Here is a 25079-nt window from a genome sequence, read left to right as displayed (position 1 = left end):
GGTGGTGGAAGTGGAGACCATCAATGATTTCAGAAGAAAATTGCATGAGCACTTGAAGGAAATAAACCTACAGCGCTACGGTGATCAAGCAGGGGAATGGGACTGATTAGATGTCTCGACGAAGAACAAGCATAGACTGGATGGGCCACATTGACTTGATTGGCTGAATTGCCTCGTTCTGTGCTGTAAATGACTCTACCCTAGCAACAGGGTGGCAACACACCATGCACAACTCACAATGACTGTCATAGAAATGCCTGTCTGTCCGCCGACTATGGAATCTTCTCTAACAACTGCATTTCTACACTTTGCTGCTCCCTGTAGTCCCTGGCCCATTGGTGCCATGGGCTGGACTGCAGAGTATCACCACTCCCAGCAATCTCCAATGCTGGGTACCTGTTTGAGAATGGCACACCCCTGAAGAGGACTGCATCTCCTGCCGCTGCCTAGTCTTCCAGATGGCCACCCATCTAATATCCTGAACTCTTGCTGCCTATGGGGCGACCACCTCCTGGAAAGTATGATCCAGGAAACTCTCCTTCTTCCAGATGCTCTGCAGTGACTCCAGGTACCCCTCAAGCTCCGAAACCCTGTCTTATATTGTATTATAAAAAGTATATAGAGGCATTGGAGAAGATCAAAAGATATTTATAAGAATGGCACTAAAACTTCCAAGCATATATAGTATATATAGGGCGGCACAGTGGCGCAGTGGTTAGCACCGCAGTCTCACAGCTCCAGCGACCCGGGTTCAGTTCTGGGTACTGTCTGTGCGGAGTTTGCAAGTTCTCCCTGTGACCGTGTGGGTTTCCGCCGGGTGCTCCGCTTTCCTCCCACAGCCGAAGACTTGCAGGTTGATAGGTAAATTGGTCATTGTAATTGCCCCTAGTATAGGTAGGTGGTAGGAGAATGGTGGGGATGTGGTAGGGAATATGGGATTAATGTAAGATTAGTATAAAATAGGTGGTTGTTGGTTGGCACAGACTCGGTGGGCCGAAAGGCCTGTTTCAGTGCTGTATCTCTAAATAAAATAAACTAAATATATAATTATCAGGAAAGTCAGATCAAGCTGGGACTCTTTTCTCTCGTAAAGAGAAGGCTGAGCAGTGATCTAATAGAGTTGTTCAAGACAATGAAAGTGCTTGATAGGGTAAACGTAGAGAAAATGTTTCATTTGTGGGGGAAGCCTAAAACTAGAAGTCATATATTTAAGATAGTCACTAATAAATCCAATAGACAATTCAAGAGAAACTTCTTTACCCAACGAGCGGCAAAAATACAGAACTCGCTACCACAAGAAGTTAGCGCAAACAGAAGAGATACATTTATGTTGGAGCTAGGTAAGCACGTGAGAAAGAAAGGAATAGAAGCATATGCTGATAGGGTTATAAGTAGTAGGGTGGAAGGTGGCTTGTATGGGGCATAAACACTGGCATAGACAGTTTGGTTCGAATGGCCTGTTTCTATGCTGTACACTCAATGACTTCTTTGGCTTTCTTTATATCTCTCCTAAAACCTCTGGATCTACACTCTTCTTTGCAGTTTTGTACTTTGTGTATTACGCTGAATTATTTCCTGAACACCCCCCACACTGTTCACCTGTAGTTTTTACCTAACAATAGTTTTAATCAGTTTGTTGTCACCAGTCTCAGTCCAATCCCATTGAAGTTAGCCTTACCAAAATCCATAATCTTGTTCCCACTTTTCAAACCTAACATTGAATTTGATCAGTTAGATAAACATTAGATAAATTGTCCAGTTTCATTACTCAACCTGGTATGGCCTACCTGCTTGCTGATTCTGGAACATATTTGCTCCAGACAGCTATATTTTATTTTTGTTCAGAAGCTGCTTAGTCTTTTGTATACCTGTACAAAACAAGCACCCAAGTATAAAATGGATGTAAATAATGTGCCAAATGGAAACATTAATCTTATTACTTAAACAAAGTAAATTATCCTCTGCACTGAATTACTTCACTTTGTTCATCATTCCATTGTTTAAAGATCATGTTTCGGTTATTTAGGAGAAAACTAAAATATTTAGAAAAGGCAAATAATCCTTTCTTCAAAATAACATGAAACCATGGAATTTAAAACTTACCCTTTTCCTTCTTTTTTTGGTTGTGAAATAATATAGGTACGACATACTTCAGGAATTGCTGACATATGAAAATCATAAACGTCCAACTCATAAGGCAGGCTTGATTCCAAACTCAAAACATAAAATTGCAAATGTTTTCTCCTTAATAACAAAAGCTTGTATTTATACAGTGTCTTTAACATAGTAGAACTTCCCAAGGCACCTCACAGGAGCATTTATTTTTTTTATTTAGAGAAAACAGCACTGAAACAGGCCCTTCGGCCCACTGAGTCTGTGCCGATCATCAACCACCCATTTATACTAATCCTACATTAATCCCATATTCCCTACCACATCCCCACCTTCCCTCAAATCCCCTACCTCCTGCCTATACTAGGGGCAATTTATAATGGCCAATTTACCTATCAACCTGCAGGTCTTTGGCTATGGGAGGAAACCGGAGCACCCGGCGAAAACCCACGCAGTCACAGGGAGAACTTGCAAACTCCACACAGGCAGTACCCAGAATCGAACCCGGGTCGCTGGAGCTATGAGGCTGCTGTGCTAACCACTGCGCCGCCAAACAAAATCTGACACCTAGCCTCCAAAGGCGACATTAGGGCAGATGATCAAAAGCTTGATCGAAAAGGTTTCAAGGAGTATCTTAAAAGAGGGACGAGAGGTAGAGGGCTGGAGAGGTTTAGGGAGGGAATTCTAGAGCTTAGAGCCTTGGCAGCTGAAGGCATGGCCACTTGGAGGAGCACAGATATCTGAGGAATGCACTGCCTGAGAGGGTGGTGGTGATGGATTCAACTGAGGCCTTCAAAAGAGAACTGGATAATTATCTGAAGAGAAGAAAATTGCAGGGCATGGGGAAAAAGGCCAGGGAGTGAGACTAGGTAAGTTGCTGTTGTAGAATGCCAGCATGGACATGATGGACTGAGTGGCCTCCTTCTGTGCTGTAACCATATGATTCTATATATTTAAAATGGAATTACAGTAAAATGATTCAAATAGTATTTTAACACTACTGCTTTGGTCTTGAATTCCTTACTGAATCCATAATACTTGATGAGTAGGAGCCATTCAAATGAAAAAAGAATTAAGCCTAATTCACCCTAACTGTTGATGCACAGCATAAGACAATGCTGAGTATGTGCTATAATATTTATCCTTTTATTACATGAAGTATTAAAATTGTTCAAACAGAATTCTAAGTAATAGCATGCCACTCCAATAATATTCCAAATTATTTAATGTGAAAGTTCATGGGATTCTTTTAAAAGTAAAAGTTAACTTGATTGGTACAATTTTTAAGACGAGTGTGCACAGCTGAATTCTCGCTTAAAATTATTTATTTATTTGTTCAGAAGTGGTGTTAATCATAAATATTACTTGGAAGTAAAAGTCAGTTTTAGAGAACTTAAGAAGGCTCCATTAAAAGTCCAGAGAAAATATACCATTTCTGTCCATAAATAGGTAAAATTAAATACTGTATTTTAGTGGACAGACCACTTGCACAAGAAATGCCCTAAGATGTGTCCACAAAATGGAGTCAATCAACTGTACACTGGGAAAGAAAAAGGGCTAATAATAATTAAAACCTTGAGGCTTATGTGAAATACAGCATTCTTACAGAAACTGAAGAAACACAACTCATCTAGGCCACAGGCCAAAACATAAATTCATTCAGAAACATAAATATGCCATTTTCTGAAAGAATGCTAGCCACTTATTTAAAAAATAGAGAACTAGGGAAGCAAAATCACCACGTGGCACGGCATTAACCTGAGATCATTAGGGTATTAATGCAGCTGAGGTCACTGACATGACAAAGGGATGAACTCGTCCTACTCGTGTCAATTAGATCAGTCAACTGAATTGGAGGTTTCATTATAAATCAAAGATATACAAGATTGTGTTTTGACATTAAATGTCAGTTCTTAGTTCCACTTCTATTAACCTTAACCAGAGAGTGAGAGAGCGAGAATGAATATTGGTTAAAACAGTACAGCTGCCTGATGAATTTTCCCATCACTTCGACGGATGAGTGTTCAGCAAGGAGACTGGTTGTTCACTGTCCAGGTTGGTGCTGTCTCATATGTGATGTTAAACCAAATCTTGTTTTGCAAATCTGATGCAAATATCACATATGAAACCACAGCTGGAGGGGTGGGTGAAGGCACTGACTTTGTGCTCACTTATCCTGCAGGGATCGGACTCTGTTTTCCTCAAGTGTTGAGACTGCTTGATGACGGAGACTTCTCCATTTGGATCTGTCCACGGTTGCTTTTTCCCCCATGCAGTGGGGTCCAGCTTACAAGCTCGGAGATTGGCTTTCAAAATGTCTCTGTATCCAAGTTTGGGAGATCCTATGGGGTAGGTTCCTGTGCTCAGCTTAATACTGCCTTTGGTGTGCAGAAATTCTCCATGCGAACCACATGATCGACCCAGTGAAGCTAACCTGTGATGTGCATGCTCTCGATACCAGGCATGCGGCACCTTGCAAGAACTTCAGTGTTAGGGATTTTGTCCTGCCACTTCATGTTGCAGATAGCTCTTAAACAGCAAAGGTGGAATGCATCTAGTTGCTTTATGTGATGGCAACAGGTTGTCCATGCCTCACAGCTTTAGAGAAGCGATGAGAATTATTACCTGGTAGACGTCGATCTTTGTTTTGAGGCAGACTGCAGGCTCTCTCCAAAGCCTGTGGGTGGGCCTGTCGAATGATGAGCTTGCGTTTGCCAGGCGATGGGCAATTTCATCATCCAACATGGTGTTGTTGGAGAGGATACTCCCAAGATAGCAGAACCTCTGAACTGAGTTATGGGGTGTATTGCCGATTGTGACCAGGGGATCTTGGAGTTCGTGGCCAGGGGCTGGCTGGTACAAGATCTCTGTCTTTTTCAGTAAGGCCGAAGCATTCAGAGGCTTGGGCAACGTAGTCAAGCAGCAGATGGATGCCCTTCAAGTGTGTACTATGACAGCACAGTCGCTAGCAAACAAGAGTTCACTTAGCAGCTGTTAGTCAGTCCTCGACAGCACAGAAGGAAGTCATTCGGCCCATCAAGTCCATACCAGTTGGCCACAGAACTATGCAGTCAGTCCCACTCCCCAACTCAATCCCCGTAGCCCTGCAAGTCTATGTCTTTCAAATGGCCATCCAACTTTCTCTTAAAAAGTCAGTGATCATCTCTGCTTCCACCACCCTTGTGGGCCACAAGTTCCAGCTCATTGCCACCTGATGTGTAAAAACGTGCTTCTTCATATTCCCCCTGCATCTTATGCCCAAAAGTTGAAATTTGTGTCACCCAGTCCTTGTGCCATTTGTTAATGGGAGCAGATTTTCTTTGTCTAACTTATCTAAGCCTGTCATAATCTTGCATACTTCTATTAAATCTCTCCTCAATCATCTTGTTCTATGGAGAACAAACCCAGCTTTTCCAACCTAACCTTGTAACCAAAATCCTCCATCCCTGGAACCATTCTGGTAAATCTCATCTGCACCCACTCAAAGACCCTCACATCCTTCCTGAAGTATGGCGACCAGAACTGGACACAATACTCCAGTTGGGGCCTAATCAAAACTTTATAGAGGTTCAGCACAACTTCCCTGCTTTTGTACTCAATGCCTCTGTTTATGAAGCCCTAGATTCTGTATGTTTTGCTAACCAAACTTTCAATATGTCCCACCACCTTCAAAAGATCAATGCACATGCACCCCAGGTCACTCTGTTCCTGCACACTCTCGAGAACTGTGCCATTAAGTATATATTGCCTCTCCCTATTCCTTCTGCCAAAATGCATCACTTCACACTTATCAAAATTAAATTCCATCTGCCAACTCTGCCCATTCTGCTAGCCTATCTTTATCCTGTTGCAGGCAGTTCATCCTCACTGTTTGCCACACCTCCAAGTTTGGTGTCGTCAGCAAACTTTGAGATCTTTGTGCAGGCTTGAGCCTTCGCAGATTGAAGAGGTTGCCATCTGTCCTGAACATATACGAGAATGGCCAAAAAGTAGATGGCATACAGAACTGAAGCAATGACACAGCCTTGTTTGGTTCCACTGGTGACAGGAAAGACATTTGATAAAGGCACCATCTTGCATGACACGGGCCATCATGCCATCATGAAATGAGCAGATGACCTTGATCATCTTTCTCAGGGGAGCCATATTTGTACAGCAGCTTCCACAGGCCTTCACTGTTCACTGTGTCGAAAGCCTTGGTCAGGTCAACGGACATGAAGTAGAGGTCCTTGCTCTGTTTGTGGGACTTTTCTTGAATTTATTGTGCTGCAAAGTTCATGTCAGCTGTTCCTCATCCAGCACGAAAGCCACATTGTGATTCTGGGTACACCGAGTCTGTTAGATGAGTGAAATTCTTATTCAGAAAAACCTAGCAGGAATTTTTCCCACTGTGGAGAGAAGTAAAATATCACAATGATTGTTACAGATAGATTTGCTTCCCTTCCGTTTGTACAGGTGCGTTATGGAAGCATGGTTGTAATCTTGGGGCACAATGCCCTGGTTCCAGATTAAGCAGAAGGGCTAGGGAGTTTCCAAGTGTAACAACCAGATATAGGTGTGTCAGATCCAAGAAAAACTTAAGATGGAGGCTCGTCGCCCTGATGAGTCAGAAGGCTAACCCATCAACTCAGAAGAATTTAAGGCAGTCAGAAGGAGAAGGTTGTACAAGTTCTGGAAATCTTTCTAACTATGAGCATACAGACTTCAATCTGTTCAATAGGCCAGCTATCTAATACTGTTAAGTTGCTGGCTATCTAAGGAGCCTAATTATAAACTAGCTTCACCAATTCATTGATCTTAACTGTCAAATTATATTCAGCTGATCAGGTAATGCTAAATTACCATGATTTTTTTCCTTTCATGGGATGTGAGCATCACTGGCAAGGCCAGCATTTGTTGCCCATCCCTAACTCCCCTTGAACAGGTGATGAGCTGTCTTCTTGAACCGCTGCAGTCCATCTGGTGTAGGTACAGCCACTGTGGTTAGGGAGGGAGTACCAAGGTTTTCATCCGGCGACAGTGAGGGAACGATGATATAGGTCCAAGTCAGGATGATGTGCGACTTGGAGGGGAACTTGCAGATGGTGGTGTTCCCATGCGTCTGCTGCCACTGTCCTAGGTGGTAGAGGTTGCAGGTTTGGAAGGTGCAGCCAAAGGAGACTTGGCAAGTTGCTGCAGTGCATCTTATAAATGATACACACTGCTGCAACTCTGCACTGGTGGTGGAGGGACTGAATGTTGAAGGTGGTGAATGAGGTGCCGATCAAGCAGGCTGTTTTGTCCTGAATGATGTCAAACCTCTTGGGTGTTGTTGGAGCTGCACTCATCCAAGTTAAGTGGACAGCATTCTATCACACCCCTGACTGTGTCTTCTAGATGGTGGACAGGCTTTGGGGAGTCAGGAAGTGAGTTACTCAATTAATTGCCCAATATGCAGATTACAAGCCAAAAATCACAGCCCTTTTATTTCAAAGAAAGGAATCAAATCCATAAAGTTAAAATGTAAAGCTTAATTCCCATCTGCATGATTTAAAACACTCAATCATTCCTACCACAATAAAAATCAATAACAATATGGAAAAATAATCATCTGCAAACAATCCTCAGGAGGAACCAGGTAATGGCAATATCATTCCCACTGTGGTTCTTCATAGTCAGCTTTTCTCCAAAAATGTTTAATAGAATAATTTTTGGACAAAAAAATTCAAATTACTCAATGACCTGATTACATACAGACTTGAGTTTTATCTATGGTGCCTGGATCTTCTTTTATTAACCTAAAAATGAGTTAAGTTTTACAAACGGTGTGCTTTAGAACACCACACTTCTATTATGCAGATACACACATAGAATAAGTCTGAAATTTTCTTTGTAGGCAACACCTCTCAGCAATTGCTTGAAAAAAGATTATACAAGATGCACAGCCTTACAATTACATTTGTCCCTTACCATCTCGAAGTAGTTTTCAAAGTTTCTGGCACAGCTGGCTCTGACATTTAAAAAAGCCTGATTACAGATCCCACGTTGACACACTTCAAAAGAACATTTACAATAACTGAATAACTGACCTTTGCTATATCAAAGGATGTACAAGACATCGGACACCATATCTCTTGGCTGTCTGCTGAAAGCTGTCTGTTGCAAATGCAAGCAAAACAAAAAGGACTGTTTTATCTGAACATTTTAGAGAGTGAACTCAATTTTATATTCATCACAACTTGTTGCTGGGGAGAAAAACCTATGTTAAAGGCATTTGTGGAATTGTCATCTGACCCGAAATTTACAATCATCAAATTAAAGGAAAGTTGAAGTAATTTTCAAGATATATATTTTGAAACAGGGGAATTTTAATTAAACAAGCTTGATGCCTGTTTCAAAGGAATAACTATTTCCCTACAGCAAAACATGCTGTAGCGATGAGACTACAAAATTCCAATATTTTATTTTCTGAATTGCAGTTGGAGATTCCCCTAACTTTGGGTTCACTGACTGATGACAGCTCTCAACAGTTTTGACACAGGCGACCTCATAAAAAGGGCCAGACATACAACTGTGAGTCAACAGCAATGTTGACAAAAGTTGCAATTACTTCCTCAATGTTCTTTTCCTCGCTCCCCTTTAAGCTGACAGGTTGTTCTGCATTACATACCATTCTTAGACCAAGAAGGGCAGAGTAACCTGTTCCTTGGCCATAAATTTCTTTTTCGAATGCATCCCTCCTCCTCTTCACCATCCACAAGTTTACTGAGGCTGCGAATTTGTCTTTCCAAAGGATGCAACAAGGACATAAGGGCCAACATTTTACATGTTTAACATTTTAGAAAAACTGAAGAATCTACAGAAAAATGGTGCATTGGTATGATGATTCCTTTGACAGTGTTTAGAAAATAAAATCATATTCCTGAATAATTCCTAAAGTGACTTCAGATCTTTATGTGGCACGAATGAAATGCAGGAAGTAGCAGTGGTTAATTTCTCCAAGCTCCTGCCCATTCTTCTTTCCATTTCTCCCAGTCCAACCGGAGTTGCTTATCCCTGTTGCTCTGCAAAATGTTTGTTATCTTGCCAAAAAGACTTGTTCCACATCCATGACCTTGTTCGGCATCACTTCACAGCATCTAGGTTGATAAAATCCTGGCTGACATAGTCATTCTTTTGCCACTTATCAAGGACACCCCACCCAATAGCATGTTCTACTACGCTTCCTGCTCAAACTGCATGGCTTCCATTTCCGGGTTGCAATTTGGCCTGTCCCCTTACTCCTCTGGCACTGTGGTTTTGAACATCTCATTCTCTCCTACCTCTAATTTCTCCTTTAAAGTCCTGCTTCTCCCTAGCCCCTGGTATAATTTTCCTTACTTAAATTTCATAATTCTCCTCTTAGCCTTTACAGCAAGTGACTCCCCCACCTTTGATGATTTCAACCTACATCTAAATCTTCCATCGACGAAAGGTCACTAACCTGAAATGTTAACTGTTTCTCTCTCCACAGATGCTGCCTGACCTGCTGAGTACTTCCAGCAATTTCTGTTTTTATTTATTCTAAATCTTCCATGCCTCTTCCCCTCAGACTCTTCTGCCCTTTTGCACTCACTCATACTGTGCTCATTAACCCTCCCAGCTTTACTCCAGGATCAGTGGAAAATAAGGCCAACCTCTGCACTACAATCCAGCTCCTACAGTCTTCGTCCCCTTGCTCCCTCCATCCTTATTTCTCATGCCAAGTGCAAGGAGTTCATGGATTTCTTGATAGTCTCAATTTTGGCAATCTGCTTGGTTACCTCAGCCTCTCTAAATAGTCATCTCAAAATAACTTTTCTTATATTCAAAGGATGTGGGCATCACTGTCAAGTCCAGCATTTATTCATCCCCACTGCCCTGGAGAAGCTGATGGTGAGCTGCCTTCATGAATTGCTACAGCCCATGAGGCAAAGGTACCTCCATGATGCTGTTTGGAAGGGAGCTCCAGGACTTTGACCCAGTGACAATGAAAGAACAGCAATACATTCCCAAGTCAGGATGGTATGCGACTTGGAAGAGGCCTTGCAGGTGGTGGTGTTTCCAATGTGCCTGCTGCCCTCTTCCTAAGAGGTAGACAATTTGGTTTGTCAGGTGCTGTCAAAGAAGCCTTGGCAAGTTACTGAAGATGGTACACACTGCAGCCATAGTATGCCACTGTATGCTTCGTCCTGGATAGTGTCGAGCTTCCAGAGTGTTGCTGCAGCTGCACTCCTCCAGACAAATGGAGAGTAATCCATCACACTCCTGGCTTGTGCCTTGTAGATGGTGGACAGGCTTTGAGGATCAGGGAACTGAGTCACTCTCCACAGAACATCCAGCCTCTGACTGCTCTTGTAGCCACAGTATTCATTTTCCTGATCCAGTTAAGTTTTTGGTCAATGGTGACTTCCAGGATGTTGATGGTGGGAGATTCGGCAACGGTAATGCTGTTGAATGTCAACGGGAGGGTGGTTAGGTTCTCTCTTATTGGAGATGGTCATTGGCTGGCACTTCTGTGGCATGAGCATTACTTGCCATTCATCAACCCAAGCCTGAATGCTATCCAGGTCAATGGCTTCTCTGCTTTTACTCACACAAGCAGCTCTGGCAGCTCAAAATTTTATCCTCGACGACCTCCTATACAACAATTACATAGTGGCCTGATGAAATTATCCATTGGCAAGGGGTCAGCTTCCAAATGTTAGTTGATGACACACAGCTTTACTGTGCTGCCACCATCAACGACTGCTGCTGAGCAGTACCAATTGCCTAACATCAAGTCACAGATGAGCTACAACTTCCTCCAAGCTACGATTTGGTTTCCATCAAAAACCACACAACTCTTCCATCCCAATGGTCCTCAACCTCAGTGCTGTGTTAATGAGATCACACCAACATTCATAACACTATCTTAAATAATATTGTACACAAAGTTTAAATTTGCATCTAGAAGTGTCATTTTATGGTTTCAGTGAATGCCATTCATTCGATTGGCAACTTAATAAAGTAAAGTGCAGGCAATTTATTCTAATTTTAATGATAGCTTGCATTCTTTACCAACATAAGTTCCATAATGTCTATTTGGATTTAACAGCTCAACAACTGTAGCCATTTAGAATCAAGACAAAAACATGTTTGAAGTCTCAATGAATCTTTTTTTAAAACTATAATCTTGAATACGGAGATAAAAGACTGAAAGTGACGCAATTTCCAACATGCTAATAAAAAAAAAATCACAACAGTTTACTGCCTGCAATACCTGCAAGACAAGAATTTTTTACACATTTAACTGCTGATCTCAAATGTCCCTATACAACCACTTACTGATGTGTGTAACTAATGTCACAACACTGACAGTCAAAATGGCAGGCTTCCAGAGAGGAGGTTTTACAGGTAGGAGTTCCTTCAAAGAAATCCTATTACACAGATAAGGCAGCATTTTACTCTGAAAATATTTCCCCTGCTATCATGCACAATGCTTATTTTTATTTCAATTTCTTTTGAAAAAGTCAATTTTCACATCCTCTAATACCAGTTTTATTACATAAAGTTATGCCCCAAATGAAGTTTTAATGACTGTTAACCTCAACACTTATGTAAAATTAATACAATATTTGAGAGTGAGTAAACAATTAAAGTTCCAATTTCTATGACTATCAACAATCCTTTCCTTAAAATTTTGTAAGTAGTTATATCTATCGAATGTAACAATGTGCGCACCTTGGATTACAAACCTGGTGGATTGGTTTACAAGACATTTTTAACAGGCATAATCCTTCTTTGAAGGATAGACATTGATCTTTCCATTTCTAGGTTAATTTTGTTAGTGTACTGAGTTAATGCTTCCAAAGGATCTCATTATTTCTGACATGCACTGTTATGAGTAAACAATTCGATAAGAAAATGGTGTAATTTTAAGATACAGACATAGATTTGAAAGCTTAAGAGCATTTGTATAAATATGCACAGTAGAAGGCAGTGAAGGAACTATTGTTTCCATCAATAAAACCATAACCAATAAGGAAGCTATGTAAAGAATGGATTCTTAAACAGATGAAAACAAAGTGTATTTAATTATTAAACAAAAGTTGTCCTATTCTGGAAAGCCAATTAGTGAAGGATAGTAAGGGAGCCAATCTTTACTCAGTTACATTTATTTAGAGTGGAACATTACAAGCATACGCCTCCGAAATCAAATACACCACAGTTTCAATAAGTGTCTCCTTATACATGCTCAAGTGAAACCTCAATTAATGCCCTCCACCTGCATATAATTAAACACAATTGATATATAATTAACAAAAGTTTATGGCATTAAAAGACATATCCCTGCTTACCAATTAGTGCTGGGTAAAGCAATTTATGTTTAACCCTTTTGTCTTTTGCATTACTGAGTTAGGATGCTAAAGTAACAATCCCCGTGGCACTGGGATCACCAACATGAAAGTTGAATAGTAAAACACATTGCCATGGAGTCCTAAGGAATAAAGACTTCATGTTAATCTGCATTCTCAATTAAGTTGCTCAAACAATGTCAAGGTCGAGCTTTGATGTTGCCTTATTTCAGCTATTGTGAAATTGTCTTTCCTCTTGCTCAGAGGTGCAATAGTTGAGCTTTTCATTGTAATTTTCAATTTAAAGCATCTAAGTGTGTCAGTATCAGAATTTTATTACGCATTATTCATCCACAAATTAAGTTTTTTTTTAAATCAATTTTCTCCCTTGAAAAGTTTTGGCTTTAGCTGGAGTACGCTTCCATGGCATCACCCATACCAGCACTGCACCCCAAGGGGCCATTCTTTGTATAAGCGTAGAATGAGTGTTGCAGGCCAGTTTATTCTGTGGTGCACCACATCCAAGTCCATCCTTATCCACAACAGATGGACACACATTTTCCACTCAACAGCAATTAACGGGAACCCTAGGTAGTCCTACCCTCCCTACCCAAAGGACAACTGTCGTGCCCCTACTGCTATAAACTGAGAGAGGGGAGGGAATATGCAGCGAGACCTGGGTGTTCTCGTACACCAGTCGCTGAAGGTAAGCATGCAGGTGCAACAGGTGGTAAAGGCGGCAAATGGTATGTTGGCCTTCATAGCGAGAGGATTTGAGTACAGGAGTAGGGATGTCTTGCTGCAATTATACAGGGCCTTGGTGAGGCCACACCTGGAATAGTGTGCGCAGTTTTGGTCTCCTTATCGGAGGAAGGATGTTCTTGCTATAAAGGGAGTGCAGAGAAGGTTTACCAGACTGATTCCTGGGATGGCGGGACTGACGTATGAGGAGGGATTGAGTCGGTTAGGATTATATTCGCTGGAGTTCAGAAGAGTGAGGGGGGAATCTCCTTTTAGAATTTTATAGGTTTCTATGACTTGACAGGGTTGATGCAGGAAAGATGTTCCCGATGGTGGGGGAGTCCAGAACCAGGGGTCATAGTCTAAGGATACAGGGATAAACCTTTCAGGACTGAGATGAGGAGATATTTCTTCACCCAGAGAGTGGCGAGCCTGTGGAATTTGCTACCACAGAAAGCAGTTGAGGCCAAAACATTGTATGTTTTCAAGGAGTCAGATGTAGCTCTTGGGTCTAAAGGGATCAAAGGGTATGGGGCGAAAGCAGGAACAGGCTACTGAGTTGGATGATCAGCCATGATCATAATGAATGGCGGAGCAGGCCCGAAGGGCCAAATGGCCTACTCCTGCTCCTATTTTCTATGTTTCTATGTTTACTGCTGCCTTAACTAAGATCGACTAATTCAGCACAAGCCAGGAAACAATCCTGGAACCTTCTGGTCTGCCAGGTTTTTTTCAAACTGAAAATAAACTACTGTTTACCCTCTATCAAATGATTTTAACAAAACAGACTATCTGTAAACTTAATTAAACAAGCAGATTTAAGGAGTAAAACACTGGACAAATTTGGATAACAAACGGCTACAGATAGTGGCTATTGTAGGATTATGGATGGTAATATATGGTAAGAATACGATAGACTGAACAAGTTTCCCCTCAGCTGAAGTTGGGTCATCTTTGCAATGAAAAGTATATAGAATCACGTGGTTAATGATATAATCTTGGTGTGCGAAAATCCTAAATTACAGTTAGAAATTTTTAAATTAAAAGGCATTAACTGATGGTCTGATTAGGACAGTGTTGCAATTTGCTAATTAATTCCAATGACCTATTTTCCCTATTGCTCAGAGACACAAGTGAGCTTTTCTTTGCACCAACTTCTCAAATTGAAGTAAGCGTATCTGATTTGTTTTCAATACATTTATCCGCAAATAATTTATCAAGTTTTTAGTGAAGGCACGACTGAAGCCAGTGCAAAACAATTTTCACACAAGCATAATCAATATTAGATTTAAACATGTTGCTCAAAATTACAGGCTTTAAAGTATGTGACTAAGCAATCAGTGTTAAAAGACATTGCTTCTGACAAATTGAGAAAAAGCAGAAAACCACATCAGTTAGTAATGCAGAAATCATGTATGAGACAGACAAGGCATCTTAGCAATGGAAAATGGTGGACAGAGATGATCACTGCCACATGCAATAAGATCAAAAATAAGGCAATGATCTCATTAACCAGAAAATACATATATCTTAACTAAATCTTATGTAATATTACTCAGAACTTTGAAGACTATTTATATTGATGAACACTTGGCACCTTGTAAATACCAACAATGACCCACTGAAGTCAAAATGGGGTTCAAACTGATACAGGAAATATATTCAAAGTTTACTTTCAACGTGAACACACATTCACCCAGCCCTCCCCCAAACCCTCAAATCAGAGAAACATTTACTGAATTCTGCTCAAATCTGATCTCATCAATCACCAGTCTGCAACAGCCCAAGCTCAGCAGATGCATCTTCAGTCTAATTTATAAGAAAGGCACATTGAATTTCGATGGATCAAATACCTAATTGCATATTTTATCCTTTATGATTGTTTTGGACTCACCTCATGTTTTCCAAGACAAGCCCTGCAAGATATAGCAGTGAATTCTGTTAAAAACTTAAATAACCAAACAAAAATTCAAAAATGTTACCAATTTTTTATATCCATCAATCATATGTCTGAAATCAATGCAAATGTTCATTCAGTAACCATAGTCACAGAGTCATTTACAGCACAGGAGGCCATTCAGTCCATGCCTGTTCTCTGTAGAGCCATCCAGTCAGTCCCATTCCCCTCTCCTTGATCACCATAGCCCTGAAAGTTTATTTCCTTCAAGTGCCCAGCAAATTTCCTTTTGAAATCAATGATGGTTTCTGTTTCCACCCTCATTGGCATCTCACCCAAAACCTAAAATCTGTGTCCCCTCGTCCTATCAGCTACTGGGAACCGTTTTTCTTTGTCTACCTTATCCAAATCTGTCATTCTTGCACACCTCCCTGCAATCTTCTTTGCTCCAAGGATAACAACCCTAGCTTTTCCAACCTAACCTTGTAGCTGAAATCAACACATTTCAGAAATTCCTTCCTCTCCTTACCCTTTACTCTAATACTATTCCAATTGATATTTGGGTAATTGAAGACCCCCAAAATCACCACTCGATGTTCTTGCACCTCTCTAGATTTCTTTACTTTTTATTCATTCATGGGATGTGGGCATCGCTGGCTAGGCCAGCATTTATTGCCCATCCCAAATTGCCCTTGAGAAGGTGGTGAGCTGCCTTCTTGAACCTTTGCAGTCCATGTGGGGTGGGTACACTCAGTGCAGTTAGGAAGGGAGTTCCAGGATTTTGACCCAGCGACAATGAAGGAACAGCGATACAGTTCCAAGTCAGGACAGTATGTGACTTGGAGGGGAACTTGCAGGTGGTGGTGTTCCCATGCACCTGCTGTCCTTGTTCTTCTAGGTAGTAGAGGTCACGGGTTTGGAAGGCGCTGTCTAAAGAGCCTTGGTACGTTGCTGCAGTGCATCCTGTAGATGGTGGACACTGCTGCCACTGTGCGTCGGTGGAGGAGGGAGTGAATGTTTCTGGATGGGGTGCCAATCAAGCGGGCTGCTTTGACCTGGGTGGTGTTGAGCTGCTGGAGTGTTGTTGGAGCTGCACCCATCCAGGCAAGTGGAGGGTATTCCATTACACACCGAACGTGTGCCTGGTAGATGGTGGACAGTCTTTGCGGAGTCAGGAAGATGGTTGTGATTGTTGGAGATCAATCATCTCAGCTCCAAGACATCACTGCAGGAATTCCTCAGGGTGGTGTCCCAGGCCCAACCATCTTCAGCTGCTTCATCAATGACCTTCCTTCAATCGTAAGGTCAGAAGTGGGGATGTCCGCTGATGATTGCACAATGTTCAGCACCATTCGCAACTCCTCAGATTCTGAAGCAGTCCATGTGGAAATGCAGCAAGACCTGGACATCACCCAGGCTTGGGCTTACTGCTCTTGTAGCCACAGTATTTATATGGCTACTCCAGTTCAGTTTCTGGTCAATGGCAATCCCCAGGATGTTGATAGTGGGGGATTTAGCAATCGTAATGCCATTGAACGGGGAGATGGTTAGATTCTCTCTTGTTTAAGATGGTCATTGCCTGGCACTTGTGTGGCGCAAATGTTACTTGCCACTTATCAGACCAAGCCTGATTGAGGAGGAGGCCATTGTGTAATCATCAGCAGACATCCCCACTTCCAACCTTACGATTGAAGGAAGGTCATTGATGAAGCAGCTGAAGATGGTTGGGCCTAGGACACCACCCTGAGGAACTCCTGCAGTGATGTCTTGGAGCTGAGATGATTGACCGCCAACAATCACAACCATCTTCCTTCGCGCTAGATGGGACTCCAACCAGCGGAGAGTTTTCCCCCCCGATTCCCATTGATTCCAGTATTGCTACGGCTCCTTGATGCCATACTCAGTCAAATGCTGCTTTGATGTCACGGGCAGTCACACTCACCTCAACGCTGGAGTTCAGCTCTTTTGTCCACTGTTGAACCAAGGCTGTAATGAGGTCAGGAGCTGAGTGGCCCTGGTGAAACCCAAACTGAGCGTCACTGAGCAGGTTATTGCTAAGCAAGTGCCACTTGATAGCACTGTCGACGACACTGTCCATCACTTTCTGATGATTGAGAGTCCACTGATGGGGCGGTAATTAGCCGGGTTGGACGTGTCCCGCTTTTTGTGTACAGACCATACCTGGGCAATTTTCCACATTGCCAGGTAGATGCCAATGTTGTTGCTGTACTGGAACGGCTTGGCTAGGGGAGCAGCAAGTTCTGGAGCACAGGTCTTCAGTACTATTGCCGGAATATTGTCAGGGCCCATAGCTTTTGCAGTATCCAGTGCCTTCAGTCGTTTCTTGATATCATGCGGAGTGAATCGAATTGGCTGAAGAATGGCATTTGCGATGCTGGGGACTTCAGGAGGAGGCCAATATGGATCATCCACTCGGCACTTCTGGCTGAAGATGGTTGCAAATGTTTCAGCCTTATTTTTCGCACTGATGTGCTGGGCTCCCCCATCATGGAGAATGGGGATATTTGTGGAGCCACCTCCTCCAGTTAGTTGTTTAATTGTCCATCCCCATTCACAGCTGGATGTGGCAGGACTACAGAATTAGAACTGATCTGTTCGTTATGGGATCGCTTAGCTCTGTCTATCACATGCTGCTTACACTATTAGGCACGCAAGTAGTCCTGAGTTGCAGTTTTTCAGGTTGACAGCTCATTTTAAGGTATGCCTGGTGCTGCTCCTGGCAGGTCCTCCTGCACTCTTCATTGAACCAGAGTTGGTCTCCCAGCTTGATGGTAATGGTGGAACAGAGGCTATGCCGGGCCATGAGGTTTCAGATTGTGACTGAGTACAATTCTGCTGCTGCTAATGACCCACATAGCCTTATGGATGCCCAGTTTTGAGTTGCTAGATCAGTTCGGAATCTATCCCATTTAGCATGGTGATAGTGCCACACAACTCGATGGAGGGTATCCTCAATGTGAAGACGGGACTTAGTCTTCACAAGGACGGTGAGGTGGTCACTCCTACCAATACTGTCATGGGCAGAGGCATCTGTGGCAGGCAGATTAGTGAGGGCGATATCAAGTATGTTTTTCCCTCACCACCTTCCCCAGACCCAGTCTAGCAGCTATGTCCTTTCGGACTCAGCCAGCTCGGTCAGTTATGGTGCTACCGAGCCACTCTGGGTGATGGACATTGAAGTCCCCGACCCAGAGTACATTCTACGCCCTTGCTACCCTCAGTGCTTCCTCCAAGTACTGTTCAATATGGAGGAGTACTGATTTGCTCCTCTCTCTCTCTCACTATTTGTAGGCTTATAGAATACCCCCAATAGCATGAACATCCCCTTTTTGCTTCTCAGCTCAATTTGAAATGCAGGTATTTCTCTCAACCTTCTCTGCTCCGAGGAGAACAACCCCAACTTCTCCAATTTCCCCTCATAACTGATGTCCCTCATCCCTGCTATCATGCTATCCATGGTATCATCCTTGCACACTTCCTCTGTAACCTCTCCAAGGCCTTGCATCCTTCCTAAAGTGTGATGCCCAGAATTGTACACTATACTCCAGCTGAGCCCTAACCAGTAACTTAAGGTTTAGCTTGACATCCTATTTTTTATATTCAATGTTCCTATTTACAAAACCAAGTATCCTGTACTCTTTCTTAATTGGCTCATAACTTGCTCTCCCACCAAAGATTTCTCATATGTAACCCCCCCCCGCCCCAAAACCGGGTCCCACTGCTCTTGCACCCCAATCAAAATAGCATCATTTAGATCATAGTGCCTCTCCATGTTGTTCCTCTCAAAGTGCATCACTTCACATTTATCTGCAGTAAATTGCATCTGCCCATTTCACCAATCAATCTAAGCCCTCCTAAAATATGTTACTATCCTCCTCATTATTTACCACTTTGAAGGTTTTCAATCATCCACAAGCTTCAAAACTGTATTCCCTTCCCCAAATGTTCAAGTTAGTTATATGCACCAAGAGTCCTAACATCCACCCTACGGCATACTTCTCTCCAGTCAGCAAAGCATCCGCTCACCATTACTCTCTATCTATCTTTTGCCAATTACATGCCCACGTTTCCACAGTCCCTTTAATCCCATATGCTACTATTTTTTGAATAAAACTGTTACGTGGTACTTCATCAAATAACTTAAGTCCATATATACATCTGGTGCACAACCTTCAGTCATAGATTGATAACGTATAGGAGGCCATTCAGTCCATCATGACTGTGCCAGCTCTGAAGAGCTAACCAAATAGTCCCACTGGCCCCTGCTATTTCCCTTCAAATATTTATCCAATTCTCTTCTGAAAGTTACAACTGAATCTGCTTCCACCACTCTCTCAAACAGTGCATTCCAAGCCATGATGACTCACTACGTAAAAATAATTCTCATCTCCCCACTGACTCTTTTGCTAATTGCGTTAACTCTGGTTACTGACCCTCCTGCCTTTTTATCCTCATCTACTCCATTAAAGGCCCTCATAATTTTGAGCACCTCTTAGCAAATCTCCCCTTAGCCTTCTCTGCTTTAAGGAGAATAAGCCCAGCTTCTCGAGTCTCTCTGAAGGGGTTCGCTAAGACAGGCGTAGAGAAAATGTTTCCACCCTTAGGGGAGACCAAAACTAGGATAGTCATCAACAAATCGAATAGGAAACCAAGGAGAAACCTCCCCACCCAGAGAACGGCAAGAACATGGAACAAGCTACCACAGGAAGCAGCTGAGACAAACAGCACATATGTATCAAAGTGGAAACTAAACTAACCCATTAGGGAAGAAGGACTAGAAAGTGATGTTAAGAACTTAAATAGAAGATGTAGGCCATACATCTATTGAGCCTGATTGATCATTCAATAAGATTCTGGATGATCGCTACATTAACTTCACTTTCCCACCCTATCCCCATATCCCTTGATTCCCTTAGTGCCCAAAAATTTATCAATCTCAGTCTGGAATATACTAAACAACTAAATATCCACAGCTCTCTGGGGAAGAGAAATCCAAAGATTCACAGCCTCTAAGTGAAAAAACTTCTCATCTCAGTCCTAAGTGGTCAATCCCTAGTTCTGGACACCCCAGCCAGGGGAAACTTCTCCCAACATTTACCCTACTAAGCCCATTAAGAATTTTATACATTTCAATGAGATCACCTTTCAATCTTTTAAACCCCAAAGAATGTAGGCCTAGTTTACTCAATCGCTCCTCAAAGGACAATCCTTTCATCCCAGGAATCAGTCTAGCAAATGTACGCTGCACTCCCTCTAAAGCAAGTATATCCTTCCTTGGATAAAGAGACCAAAACTGGACACAATATTCCAGGTGTGGTCTCACCAAGGCCCTGGTATAATTGTAGTAAAGCTTGTTTAATCTTGTACTCTAATCCCTTTGTAATAAAGGCTAACATAGCAATTGCTTCCCTAATTGCTTGCTGTACCTACATGTTAACTTTCCGATTTGTGTATAAGGACCCCCACGTCCCTTTGAATGGTAACATTTCCCAGGCTCTCACTAGTTAAAAGAATATTTTGCTTTTTTTAAAAAAAAATTCCTATCAGTAGATAACTTCACACGTCTCCATATTATATTCCATCTGCCACATTCTACCCCAATCACCTAATCTGTCTAAATCCTTTTGCAACCTTTTCACATCATCCTCACAGCTTACCTTTCCACCTAACTTTTTATCAGCAGCAAAGTTGGATACATTACACTCAGTCCCCTCATCTAAGTCATTGACATAGATTCTAAGTAGCTGAGACCCAAGCACTGATCCTTGTGGTACATTACGAGTAAAACCTGTCAACCTGAAAATGACCCATTTATTCTTCCTCTCTATTTTCCACTGTTAACCAATCCCATGAGCCATAATTTTATGGAATAACATGGCACCTTATCAAATGCCTTTTGAAAATCTAAATATACATTCATCAATCTTCTCCATTACTTCAAAGAACATTAGGTTAATCAGACGATTCAACTTTAATAAATCTATGCTGGCTGTCCCTTATTAACCCATACTTCAAGTGAGAATTAATTTTATTCTTGAGTAGTTTTCCCACAACTGACATTAGACTGACTGGCCTCTTGTTACAAGGTTTATCCCTTTCCCCATTTTTGAACGGGGTGTAAAATTTGCAATCCTCCTGTCCTCTGGCACCACTTCCATATCCAAGGAGGTTGAAAGATTGTGGTCAAAACTTCTGTTATCTCTGCCCTAGCTTCCCTCAGCAACTTAGGATGCATCCCATTTTGACCAGGCGACTTATTAAATAGCTTGGCATCGCTCAAAGTTAACAACTCCTTTCTATCTATTTTTATCCTATTCAATATCTCTACTACTGCAACATTAAATTCATCCTCTTTTGTGAAGAGGGATGTAAAGTATTCATTAAGTACCTGTCATGCCCTCTGACTCAATATTTCCTTTATTGTCCCTAATCAGCCCCACCATTCCTTGAACTATCCTTTCACCATTTATGCTTATCTCTTTACCCAATGTATAACTATCAAACAGCTAGACAAAAGTTTGGTTGAAGAAGTAGTTTTTAAGGGAGCAACTTAAAGGAGGAAAGAGAGGTAACGAGGCGGAGAGGTTTAGAGAGGGAATTCCAGAGCTTTGGGCCTAGGCAGCAGAAGGCATGGCCACCAATGGAGGAGCAATTAAAATCAGGGAGCTCAAAAGGGCAGAATTAGATAAGCCCAGATATCTCATAGGGTTGTGGGGCTGGAAAGGGTTAGAAATAGGGAGGGATGAGACCATGGAGGAATTAGAATTTTAATATTGAGGTGTTGCTTGACCGGGAGGCAATCTAGGCCAGCAAGCACAGGGGTGAAGAGTGAATGGGACTTGGTGCGAGTTAGGACATGGGCAACAGACCTTTGAATGACCTCAAGTTAACAGAGGGTAGATCATGGGAGTCAGGCCATTGCAGGCAATTCTCTGCCTACGAATAAAAAATAAGAATGGAACCAAGCAAGTGCAGTCGCCAGTTGGACAATGATGGAGAGGCTTTGATGGAAATTGCTGTGGTCAATCGTGTCAAAGGCTGCAGACAGGTGAGAAGTACGAGGATAGTTTCCTGCATTACAACAGTGGCTACACTTTGAAAAGTACTTGATTGGCTGTAAAGCGCTTTGAGACGCCTAGTGGTCATAAAAGGCACTATATAAATGCAAGTCTGTCTTTTTTTCACCTTTGTCACAGTCACACAGGATGCCATTTGTGACTTTGATACGAGCCATTTTGGTACTGTGGGAGGGGAGGAAACTTCATTGGAGGGATGCAAACATGGAGTTCCAGGAAAGATGGGCACAGATTTGGGAAGCAATACATGTTTAAAGACTCTGGAGAAGAAAGGGAGGTTGGAGAGAGTAGTAGTTGGCAAGGACAGAGGGGACAAGGGTTTTTTTTTTTGAGCAGCAGGATGATGGCGGCAGATTTCAGAGAGGGGGACAATATCTGAAGGGAGAAAACTATTAACAATCAGCTAACATGTGTACCAAGTTGGGTGGTCAGCAGTTTAAGTGGGAATCGAGTCGAGGGAGCAGGAGGTGGGTCTCAAGGACAAAATGAGCTCAGAGACGGCACATGGGAGATGGGGGAAAAACTAAATGCTGATGCCACTTCCGGGCCAAGGCAGGGGGGAGCCTTCGGAGAAGTTTGGTCCAGAGGGCTAGGGGAAAGAAGGGAAGTGACAAAGGCAGTTGATCTGATGGTTTCAATCTTAGTGACAAAAATGTCCATGAGCCCCTAGCACTTCTTGTTGGAGGTGAGGGTGGATGACACAGGAGCAAGGGGTTTAAGACAATTTATATTTAAATTGTGTTTTTAAGCGCAATAAAGCATTGCATGTCACTTCACAGGACCGTAATAAAGCAAAACTTGATACAGAGTCACATAAGGTGATTTCAGGACACATGGCCAAAAGCTTGGTCAGAGGTAGGTTTTAAGGAGCGTTTTAAAGGAGGAAAGAGGTAGAGAGTGGCGGAGGGGTTTAGGGAGGGAATTCCAGAGCTTAGGGCCTAGGCAGCTGAATGCATGGCCATCAATGGTGGAGCAATTAAAATCAAGAATGCTCAAAAGGCCAGAATTAGATAAGCACAGAAATCTGGGAGGGTTGTAGGCTTCCCCCAAGATGGTGGAGTAGTGGTAATGTCACTGAATGAGTAATACAGAAGTCTAGGCCAATGCCCTGGGAACACAGGTTCAAATCCCACCACAGCAGCTGGTGTAATTTAATTTCAATTAATTAATTTTAAAAATCTGGAATTGAAAGCTAGTCTCAGTAATAGTGCCAAGAAACTATCCATTGCTGTAAAAACCCATCTGGTTTACTAATGTCCCTTCCTTTAAGGAAGGAAATCTGCCATCCTTACCTGGTCTGGCCTACACATGACTCCAGACCAAAAGCAATGTGGTTGACTCTGAACTGCCCTCTGAATTGGCCTAGCAAGCCGCTCTGTTGTCAAGGGCAATTAGGGATGGACAACAAATGCTGGCCTTGCCAGTGACACCCACATCCCATAAAGAATTTTAAAAAACTGAAGCCATGGGATTAGATTCCCTATGTACAGTAATGACACCCAGTCACTGACTCCATTCCCCAAATGGCCACTCAGGCTGAATGAGAATTCATGACCTCAACGTCCAATTCATTCCCAAGGAGTGCGTCTAACTCAATATTCCCTCCAGCACAAAGCTCCTTCCATTGCCATAAATTTTCACCCGCTTCTGTTCCTACTTCAGCTCAGCTGCTGCTGAAATCCACATGAATGCCATTGCCATTTTTCAGACTTGGTTTCTCCAATTCTGTTCTAGCAGGACTCCAGTCTTTCACACTCGATAAATTTCAGCTCAATGAAAAGGCTACCATCTGTATCCTATCCCGCACCAAGTCCCACCAGCCAATCACACCTGTCCTTGCTGATCACGAGATGGCAAAGTCAAGGATATGGCCGTGAATATGGGTTGGGGAGTTTGAATGGGGGTGGGGGGGGGGAAAATAAAGATTAAAGGTGCTGATCGCTGACATGCTCAAACTTAACATTTTCATCCTACACCCTTCCTCCTTTCTCTCCATATCCATTATCACCTCCAGTTTTACAACTCCATCCCACTCTCCAGTCCCCCAACTCCCTCCACCACTGTTAGCTGCGCCTTTAGCCATCAGGTCCCGTGCTCTATAACATCCTCCCTAAATCCCAGCATTCCTCCGCTGTCCTTACCTCCTTCAAGATCCTCTTTAAAACCCACTTCTGTAACCAAGTTTTTGCTCATCTATTCTTATATCTCCTTCTTTTATTCAATACTCATCCACTCAAAGTGAATCAACATGCAAAACTTTGGTATGCTATTTGACCCAGAGAACACCTTCAGTCCATATCTCAAATCACCAAGACCACTTATTGCCACCTCTGCAATGCTGCCTGTACTCATGCTTTTGTCACCTTGAGACTCGATTTCTTGAAAGTCCTTCTCATTGACTTTCCATCCTCCTCAAACTCCAACTAGTGCAAACGTAACCTGTCCTGCACCGCTGAAACACTACCTCCATCTTTGCTGATCTCAACAACTTTGATTCTCAGCCTAACATATTAAATTTAAAATCCTTAAAACTCCACACCTCCCACCTACAACCACACACCCTCCCTTCCTTCAGCCTATGAGTGCCTATGGTGGCCTTTGCCCTACTTACTGGAACACATTACCTAAATCCTTGAATCTCTGAGATTTGAAAATCTCATCAAAATCCATCTTTCAGACACGCCTGCTATTTTCCCCCTCCATGGCTCAATGCCTATTCCCTCTTTTCTAATTTTAAGACATTATATATATTGTTGTTGTTGTAATAGTTATGCTCATAGCATTTTGGCCAAACAAATTTTCAAAACAAAAGACAGTGCCCCTAACTATTATGAAATATTTTCATGAAATACAAATAAATTCAATGAAAATGGTATCACATGTGATGCAATACATCAC

General features: G+C 42.4%; 1 protein-coding gene across 5 annotated transcripts in view; it reads right to left on the bottom strand.

Moving 5' to 3' along the window:
- nfxl1 (nuclear transcription factor, X-box binding-like 1) overlaps positions 1-25079 on the bottom strand; it is a 227948-nt gene that overhangs the window by 128163 nt on the left and 74706 nt on the right. For all 5 annotated transcript variants that reach the window (XR_010975412.1, XM_068035931.1, XM_068035921.1 and 2 more), the window contains exon 15: positions 15082-15103. Coding sequence is in view for 4 of the 5 variants with exons in the window: in XM_068035931.1 (XP_067892032.1) it covers positions 15082-15103 (22 nt within the window). In the remaining variant the exon portion in view is untranslated. The remainder of the gene's footprint in view (positions 1-15081; positions 15104-25079) is intronic.

The sequence above is a fragment of the Heterodontus francisci genome, chromosome 1 (assembly GCF_036365525.1).
Source record: "Heterodontus francisci isolate sHetFra1 chromosome 1, sHetFra1.hap1, whole genome shotgun sequence".
NCBI classification, from domain to species: domain Eukaryota; kingdom Metazoa; phylum Chordata; class Chondrichthyes; order Heterodontiformes; family Heterodontidae; genus Heterodontus; species Heterodontus francisci.
The sequence above is the reverse complement of the archived record's forward strand: the minus strand, read 5'-3'. Positions and strand labels throughout refer to the sequence as shown.